The sequence below is a fragment of the Pangasianodon hypophthalmus genome, chromosome 11 (genome assembly GCF_027358585.1).
Source record: "Pangasianodon hypophthalmus isolate fPanHyp1 chromosome 11, fPanHyp1.pri, whole genome shotgun sequence".
NCBI lineage: Eukaryota > Metazoa > Chordata > Actinopteri > Siluriformes > Pangasiidae > Pangasianodon > Pangasianodon hypophthalmus.
In genome coordinates, this window is record NC_069720.1 from 5,529,344 (window position 1) to 5,538,972 (window position 9,629).

The following is a 9,629-nucleotide window of genomic DNA, read 5'->3' on the forward strand; positions in this document are numbered from 1 at the left end:
ATGATGCTTCAGAATAAACAAAAACTTTATTGCTTCTTTTCCCCCAGATGATTGTGGTTTTTCACTACAATTCTGTTCTGCTTTCTCAATTGTTCATTATGTAAAGCAGCCATTCTGAATGACACTATCCATAATTCGGTCTTACACAACCGAATCTGGTAAAGGAGTTGTAGTGTGGTTGCTTCCTGAAATAATCATTTGTACACATTAAGTGGCACTGACGTGTTTTTTGTGTTGACTTTTGTGTCTACTTTCTTATGGTGAATGTTTCCATTGTAGTTTGTAATTTAAGCATGGCGTCATCTGCTGAGAAATTTAGTTGAGAAAGACATGGGAAGTGCATCCTCTCGTGGAGAGGAAATGAGTTTTGTAATACAATGCTTTTAGCATTGTTTGATAGTAGGTGACCTTAGAACACTATGAAACATGATTATGCATCAGCTTGTGAATGTTGCATTAGTTTAGTTCTTCAAGGTTGCATCTGATGTACATGACCTTGTGATCCTTTTTGTGCACCTGTGCAGTAAATGGAATAGCAGTTTCTCAGTCTTTCAGAGGAGAAAAAAAGTGACACGTAAACATGTGTAATCATATTTATTTAGCAAAGCTTGTCATTACTGATTTTTGATATTTTTGCTAATATAGTCTTTGCTATATTAAAAATGTAGATTTGAAGCATCTTGTATGCTAAAGTATGCTTAGTTTTATTAAAATTAAAACTAAATAATGTCCATAATAATTACAGTAACAGTCAACAGTAATTTATAATGATCTACACAGTCATAGCTACATGTCGAGCTACACATGCTACTTCTGAGATGCCAGTGATGCCACTGATCCTGACCCCTTCTGCTCCTCCTCGCTGCCTGACCCATCCTGATGCCCTACTTCTGGTTGGAGTTCTCATCGGTTGAGTTCGCTCGCTGCTGCTGGGGGTGGCCCCATATGGACTGCCTGAAGAACTGTTTGGATTGCTGGGGATGGTGCCACCTGGGGGCTGTGGAGATGGCTTGGGGATCACATATGGGGAGCTGTACTGTAATGGCTTGGGACTGCGATTGCTGTAGTGGCTTTGGGGCTGCAGTTGCCACGAGCAGCTTCGTACTCAGGACTCCATCAGTGGACAGTGGATAGATTTTAACCAGCCGGGCCTCTTGCAAATACTGTGATGAATTTATTGGTTGCACAATTGCACTATTTGTCCATATAGTACACAATAGAAGGGATTTATTTATAATTGCACTATCCGTTGCACCCAGATGAGGATGGGTTCCCTTTTGAGCCTGGTTCCTCTCAAGGTTTCTTCCTCATATCATCTCGGGGAGTTTTTCCTTGCCACCGTCGCCACTGGCTTGCTCATTAGGGATAAATTCACAGTGATAAATTTAAATATTTACAATATATTTTTGTGAATCCATTTATTTCTGTAAAGCTGCTTTGTGACAATGTCCATTGTTAAAAGCGCTATACAAATAAAATTGAATTGAATTGAATTGAATCATAGCATCATTAAAATGCTAAACATTATTAATGCTAAACATTATTAATATCAGAATCAGAATCTTTTTATTTGCCATAAACATTTATATATATATATTAGGAATTTTTCTTGTAGTTTGGTCACAACGTGATACATTCAAAACACATCTCAGACAACACAACACAATTACCATCCTAATATACAAATATTACACCTTAAGCGGAAATGGTAGGCTCAGTTGTAATTTACATTACAATAGAGTTAGAAAGTGGATATATTTATACATATATAATTGTGATATATAATAAATAATAGCAGTGATATATAGAATTAACAATATTAATAAATAATATATTTAATAAATAGTAATAAAAAGTACTATATATGAATAATATTTAAAATAATATTATACAATAATAAAAATAATTACAATGATGTATAAACAATAACAACAACAACAATAATTATTATTATTATAATTATTATTATTATTATTAGTCATGATATAGAGACATTAAACCTGTCACACCTGTCACTCAAAAAATGGCTGGAATTTTGGTGCATCATCGATCACATTTATTCATTTCATCTGAAATAGATTTTAAAATGTAGAAGTGATCCACTATACTAGTATGACTAATCCAGCATCATTTCATTTGTAAGATGAGCTAGAAGTGTTATGCTTTTATGTCTCTCTCTTTTTTTTTCCAAAACACATAATCCGGACTTTTTGTGTTCCAAGCTGTCAGCATCTTATCTTCCTATAAATACATTTACAATAGAGAAAAATCCTTCTCAGCACATGCCTGATAGTTACTTATATGAGCTAATACATCCAATAAACATGTTTTTTATTAAGACATCATTCCAAATATGCCAATTAAAGTGAAACTTCAATTCTTAATATAAATTTGACTTTAATGACATGACATGCCTTTTAATATACACTTTCACAACAACCAACAGTGAAGGTCTGCAGGCCGGGGCTGAAAGACTGATGGAGGTTCATCAGAAATGCCTGTGTGGAGCTTATCAGAGGAAGCAGCCTGTCTGATGAGGAAAGCAGTGTTTATTGGTAAAAAGCTGCATCTGTGGATCACGAGGGCACTTGACATTTGCATTAGGGAAGTAGAGATGAAAGCGATTACACACTGGGGCACGTGTGTGTAAAAGTGTTACATGTGCAAAGTCAGGCTGGTGTCAATGCAAATCAATTCATTTGGTGTCTGCAATGTGTTTAGCTAAGCCTGAGAGTCACTTGGGAATGGAGATCGAGTGTACAAATTAGTAGGACCAAATGGCAGGTATAAAATTCTCAGAAGCCTGTTTCTGCCATTTAAAGACAAACTAAAACATTTAAGCTGAATTAAATGTACAAGTCGTAATAAGAACATTTATCAAAATTATGCTTTAATAAAGTAATCAGAATGCTTCTCTACATGATAAATTAGTATAAATTATTATAAATTATTCACAACAAATTTCACAACCTCTGATGCCAACTGCATTTAAACATGATTTACTTAATGAACAGAACATACACCCATGTATAAACTCTTTTATTTTGGGTTAATATCATCACTAATTTTCACTGTGTCTCCTTGCCTTTAACATTAAAATTTCAGTTTCAGTCTTACTCCGTCTCTTTGAGATCTGAACTCATCACAGCTTTAAGGAAGACTTAGCACACACAAAAATATTTCACAGAAGTATTTTTTGAAATTTTGCATCTTTATCTAAAAACACGCACCAATCAGGACTCAGTATTTGTGATTTCAGTATTTGTGATTTCAGTATTTGTGATTTCAGTAAATCAGGACTTCAGACAACGACAGAAGGAAGCAGAGAAAGAACTCTCTCATACACTGGAGGCAAAAAACACTGACATGTATCATGAAGTGCATTTAATTTTGTTTGCTTGGACCTAAGCAGCATCTCCTAATATCTTAAGATGGTTCTAATTTCCTCTTAGATTACTTTTTTCTCCATGCAGAGATTTAAAATAAAAATTCTAATCTGCATTTTAATAGCAGTTTTTCTACAGAAAATATTTTTTCTGTAATTAGTTATTAATCATTTTCTGTATAAACTCATTTTTATAAATTCTGGAGCTGACAGTAGTGCTTGTTTAAAATGAGATGGAAATGTTAAGTTCATCCCCCGGATACTTTTCATCTAACCAAAAATAAGCTTCATATGCAATATATTCACAACAACATTATGATGTAAAACTTAGCTGTAAAGTAAAATCATTTAAATTTACCAAGGCCCAAAGGCAAGTATATCAACATCTCTCTCTCTCTCTTCCTCTATGTGTGTCTCTATCTGTCACACACAAACACCTTTTTACCCACAAGCCAACTCCCATCTGCCGTATTGAACTGCAGCTATCAGTTTGTGATTGTGACTATTGTGTCTACTGTTAAATGTGCTAAATGAATAAAATTGAATTTAATTGATTCCTCTGAGAAGTGTAAAACCATTGAATCTTTTCAAACTGCTGCTCAAGCAACATCAGTGCATGCCTGCAATTGACAAACTCCAGTAAACTCAATCACCTGAAGAATGGGTGAGAACAAGTCAATAATATTTTTTCCAGATTAAATCTGAATTTTATTTGACTTTTATATGCTTTAGGGGTTCCAATATTTTTTTTCACATACACTTTTGAGGTAAAAAAAAAAATACTATTTAAGAAAAGAAACTCCTAAAATGAAAGGTAGGTAGTTTCTCCTACAGTGGAAAAACTGAATTGTGTACATGTATTTTGTGCAATACTTTATACCCATGGTCAATACAATATTGAGACTGAGAGAGCTGGAAGTGTTTTTTCTAATCTGGCTTGACACATTAAAAGTGCTTTCATCACTCATTGAGTGGCTTTAGAGTACATACATGTAGACACTGAATGCTGTATCAGTGTGAGATGGGAAAATCATAGCGGCGTAGCAGGAGCTGTGGATGGAGGTGGAGGAGACACTGATGTGTGCTCAGCTGTAACCTTGACTCATGTTCTCTTGGAAGAAATAATCCTAAGAAGCTCAGTCACAGCGGCTGTATGTACACAAGACATACACATTTACTAAAACAGTCAGAAAGAACTATTGATGAGTCAATTGCAAATGAGTCGACTCTTCGAATTGCTCTTTTAGGTGAATGTTGTGCGTTGACGAGCATGTACTTGCGAGAGCTGTAACATTTTACAAAATAAAACTAGCTAAGTCTTCTCTAACATATGACAAATGACTAACCAGGGAGGAGCCATGGATGGCTGTGTCATTGCTGGGATTTGACTTCCTGCTGATACAGCGAACACTCTTCTGTTACACCAGTGAATACATTGTGTATCCACGATTCTCTAATGCTACGTTCACAGTATACAAATTAAGTGCTGACTAGAGCACTTTTTTGCTGAAAAATGCTGCTCACAAGGCACACGTGCTACACACATCACCCATATCAACGCCTTTACCATTCCTAGCTATTATCAAATAACTAACTAGCCTAACTTACTATCTAAAGATGAAATAAAGATTGGAGATGAGGAGATTGTTTGCCTTCACTGTAGCTTTGGAAAGAGAAAATCAAGAGAATTTGAGCTGCTTCTGCAAATTGACATCACATCCTATACCGGTAAATATCCCCCCCAAAAATTAATATATTTAGTTATATTGCAGTGTTGGAATATTAATCCTATACTGTTAAAAAAAAATTCTGTCATTTACTGTACATTGCTTGGTTTGGTGCAGTACATTGAGGCAGGTGTGAACACAGCGATTGCACTTGGGTGTAGGGTGTGTTATTAACCTTAGCCCATTACAAAATATAATGAAATAGTGACTTCATTCAGCAGTAATACATATGCCTAGTCCTTGAAAAGTTAGATATAGTGAATGAATGGGCTTCCACAAATGCATGCTTGAAACTCCTAGCAGCAGGACAGAATAGGATGGCTAAACTAAAATACTGTACTTTTTTGGCCAAAAAATAAGATAACAACAAATTGACAATTCTTGAATATATTTATTTTTTGACAGTTTTTGGTAAAAGTGTGGTTGTTATGCACTCTTATACAGAACTGTAAAGAATCTATGGTTACTTTGAAAGCAAATCATTCATGATGGAGGTGCGGAGAGACGAAAACTCTGAGTCGCCCCTCATCACACTGTGGATCCACGGCAGATATGCCGAGATCTTGATAAAGATAGCTTCCCGATCTCTAGTACATGCCTCATCGTCGGAAAGGATTCCAGCAGCGTAGACTTTTTTCGTATCAGGGTTAAGGAGGGCCAGAGCTCCACCTGCATCTCCGTAACAAACATTCTCCTGGAATTCAGTGCGTGTTGTCCAGATCTTATTGTGCTTTGTGTTACTCGGGATAACTGGAAGGGCGAGGAACTTGAGGCTTTCAGAGAATGTGAAAAGTGGTCCCCAGCCCCAACCAGCAATGACGCCCCTCTGTCCCTCGCTCTCCTCCAGATTGTCCCCTCTCTCAGGCAGAGGGATGGGGAAAACGGTGTCAGTGAAGTTCACAGGCTCTTTCAGCTGGATCAGCGCCAGGTCATTGTCTACGTCTGAGGCATTCTGAAAAGCTGGATGTAGAAACACCTGTAGTGAATGAGAAGAAGGTAGAAAATTAAGGCAAATTTTGGCAATATTTAGAATATTGAGGCAATAAATTAGGGTAGAATTTTAGGGCAATATTTTTGCCATATGTAGAAAATTGAGGCAATAATTAGAGTAGAAAATTTGGGCAGTATTTAGAATATTGAGGTAATAATTTAGTTTAGAAACTTGAAAAATATTTAGGCAAATGTATAAAAAACATTGAGGCAATAAACTAGGGTAGAAAAATAGGGCAATAGTTAGAATATTGAGGCAATAAATTAGGGTACAATTAGGGCAATACTCATGCCATATGCAGAAAATTAAGGCATTAATTAGGGTAGAAAATTAGGGCAATGTTTAAAATATTGAGGTAATAAATTAAGGCAGAAAATTAGTGCAATAGTTAGAATATTGAGGCAATAAGTTGGGGTAAAATTAGGGCAATATTTAGACTTGGAAACTCAGGATTTTGGATGATACACAAGTTTATTAGATGTAAAAAAAAAAAAAAAGATCTGATATAGTTCAATCCTTTTTCCCACATAATTGCAAGAACTGGTAGCATTTTGTTTTGTTTTTATATATCAAGTAAAAACTTATTTACTTCATTTTCAGTGTTGCGGGCTAATGCTCACTAGAGACATGGGCTACTGGTTCACTCAATATGCAGTTTACAGTTTTACACTGCTTTATAGAGAGAAGCTTTCACCTTCTTCACTGCCACTTCAGTAGTGGGATCAGCTTTGGTACGTCTGATGATACCCAGATAGACTTTTGGGATCAAGGGTTCTTTTCCCCTCGTATCTTTTTGTGTCTTCCTCACAAATAGATTCCTGCCAGCGGTCAGAATCCACTGAGGGGCAATCAGAGCTCCTCCACCGATACCTCCATCCAGCTTGCTGTCACTGAGGTGCACCAAAGCCTGCCAGGGAACATGGCCGGGGGTGAGGAGACCCCCCACCATACGCTTGGTCCTCAGAGCTGCATCTGTGTTCGATGTTAAATAGATACAACATTGTCATCAGTGTCTGAAGGCTGTGAGTGCATGCGGCAATTCGTAATAGTAATAATCACTGGAAATGTTGACATATTAGTCAACTTCATTGTTGTCCCATACAAAAAAAGTTCAAACTAGTGTGGCTATGTAGAATTGGTCTGAAACATAAAGGACAATTTGATAATCTGGAACAGTGCATGTCTTATAACAGAGTAAATCATGTATATTATGGAGTGGTGGCTCAATGGTTATGTCACTAAGTTAATGGGCAGAACATCAGGGATTTCAAGCCCCAACACTGCCAAGTTGCCACTGTTGGGCCCTTGAGCAAGGCCCTTAACCCTCTCTGCTCCAGGGATGCAGTGTTATAGCTGGCAAATGTTAATTTTTAATGCTTAAAAATTAATGATCAAGTAATGACTATAAATAGGACACATCAACATGAAGCGGTTTTGCTTTGCACTGATGATGCTTCACATTACCACTTTTAACAGTTGTCAAGGGCTAACTTAAAGCAATGAGAATTAAACACATACTTCTCTGTTCGATCATCCTTAAACATTCTGTTTTCACTTTTAACAAGACATGTGAGGGTAAATGAAATATAAAAATACAAACTATGAAAGGCTTTATAAACTCTTCCCTTTCTCATTGATTTATATAAATGCATGTTATAAGGCACAGCAGAGGATCTGCTACAGAAGGTGCAATTGTTTGTGTTTGAGTCGCTGAACTAAAGCCAGTTTTTTTTTTTTTATATAGTGGCTCAGTTCTGCTAAATTATTTTTTGTGTCCTCAGTTCAGTCTGCTAAAAAGACTTTACTGGGTCTTCCTCTGGACCACAACTTGATGACCCCTGATATAAAGTGTCCTCTTAGTGTATGTGCAAAGCCATTCTCACTGACACTGGTCAAATGAGGACAGCCTAAGAGCTGCGTAGTTGAAATGCTAAATGCATCACGTACAATTTTCAATACAAACCAAAGGAAATTTAGATATGTTTTGATTAAAACTATAAATACTGACCATTATCTTATTTTACATACTTTATACATTATTTATATTATATACTCGTGTCTGACTTTCTTGGACAGAATGTCTGTGCTGACACATGCTAAATCCTCATCTAAGAGCAAATAGTCTTTCGTAACAGCAGAAACTGGGATCTAACAGAGAAGCATTACTACATCATGACAAGATTTGGTTTGATAAATTTAGAGAGAAATTTGTACTCATGGAGAGGTTTGTGGTAGGAATGTCTTCTGATTTTGTATAGCAGACCTCATATATTTTAACCTTGTAGCCTCACAGATACCATAAAGCATATTATTCAGCATATTATTAAGTTAGGAATAAAACACTCAGGGGCGTGATGTTATAGGAAAATAATCATCCTGAGGTGGTTATATCCTAGAATGTACGCTTACGTGAGTAATAAAACACTTCGTAACATACTAGGAAATAATTAATTGTGGTATTGTATATACTAGAGCAATTTGCTAACAATTACACGTTTTATTTTTTAAAGTACATGTACTTTTTATCCATTTATAGTTACACTTAACATTGTGGAACATCTGTGAAACAGGTTAGTTCCTCTTATTGCTTCCTTATAGCAGTTATAAAAAGTCATTCCTTCACCAGCATAATAATTAATAAAACAAAAAATCCTGCTTGTTATGTTACTGAGAAATGGCAAAATAAAAGCTCCTCTGTCCTGACACTGGAGACTCTTTCCAAATATCCAAAATAAATGTCTCATCACCATATCAACAATGAAATCAGTTTGTATGTATAGTCTGTCATACTATACACAAGTCATTGTGTAAGTTGTTACTATAGAAACAACAACGTGTTAGAAACAAGCACATTAACATACTCTTGTGATTTCCCTTGCAGCCAGAACACCTTTTGACCAATCAGGTTTGAGAATTCAACAGCACTGTGTAATGATTCTTATTATGGGAATTTATTAATGACTTTTACACATTTCTCACACTCTTTACTGAATACTGAGCTAATAATCCTACCTGCAATGTGTTCTTTTATCTCATCCACCACACGTGCCTCTGCTAGACACATCATTAAACCACAGAGGAAAACAGCTGCAAAGAACCTGTGGAGAAAAAAAGCACTTAAAAACTCGCACTGGAATTTACTAACAAAGAGTTTACATTTTGTAGCATTGAATCTTTTCTTGCAATACTAAAAACCTGTCCTGTCATTATTATTATTAGTCTCTGAATGAGGTTTTAACTCTGGAATAATCTCTAAATTCTAAATCTTCCCTACAGGATTAAAGAAGAAAAATAGGAACGTACCACTTCATGATCTTTTCTTTGAGCAGAGGTGCTTTCAGAGGAATCTTGTTGTATAGTAGATGTAAGCAGGACTGATCTATGAGATTGTGGATCTACATATTTATACCTATTGAGCTGTCTGTTCTTGTTGAACACACAATGCTGATTCAGAAATTTCACAATCAGAGAAGCCCCAGCTTGGCAAAGCACAACGTTTTGGGCCAACATTGGAACAGAGACAGGT

At 36.0% G+C, this 9,629-nt stretch overlaps 1 protein-coding gene across 1 annotated transcript; it reads right to left on the reverse strand.

Annotated features, from left to right (window-relative positions):
* Nucleotides 1-5,483: 5,483 nt before the first annotated feature.
* Nucleotides 5,484-9,566, reverse strand: hp (haptoglobin). Its single transcript, XM_026930788.3, has 4 exons — nucleotides 9,407-9,566; nucleotides 9,116-9,201; nucleotides 6,798-7,075; nucleotides 5,484-6,088 (listed from the first exon to the last, which is right to left on the reverse strand). Exons 1-4 carry the CDS (start codon nucleotides 9,412-9,414, stop codon nucleotides 5,576-5,578), a joined length of 885 nt encoding a protein of 294 aa, XP_026786589.3. The 5' UTR covers nucleotides 9,415-9,566; the 3' UTR covers nucleotides 5,484-5,575.
* Nucleotides 9,567-9,629: the final 63 nt, after the last annotated feature.

Bases quoted from the DNA above. Each gene is read 5' to 3' on its own strand.
- hp (XM_026930788.3), bottom strand. The intron at 7,076-9,115 runs GTAGGATTATTA...CATCGAACACAG, and splicing joins GATAAAAGAACACATTGCAG to ATGCAGCTCTGAGGACCAAG. The intron at 6,089-6,797 runs GTGAAAGCTTCT...CATTCACTACAG, and splicing joins CTGAAGTGGCAGTGAAGAAG to GTGTTTCTACATCCAGCTTT.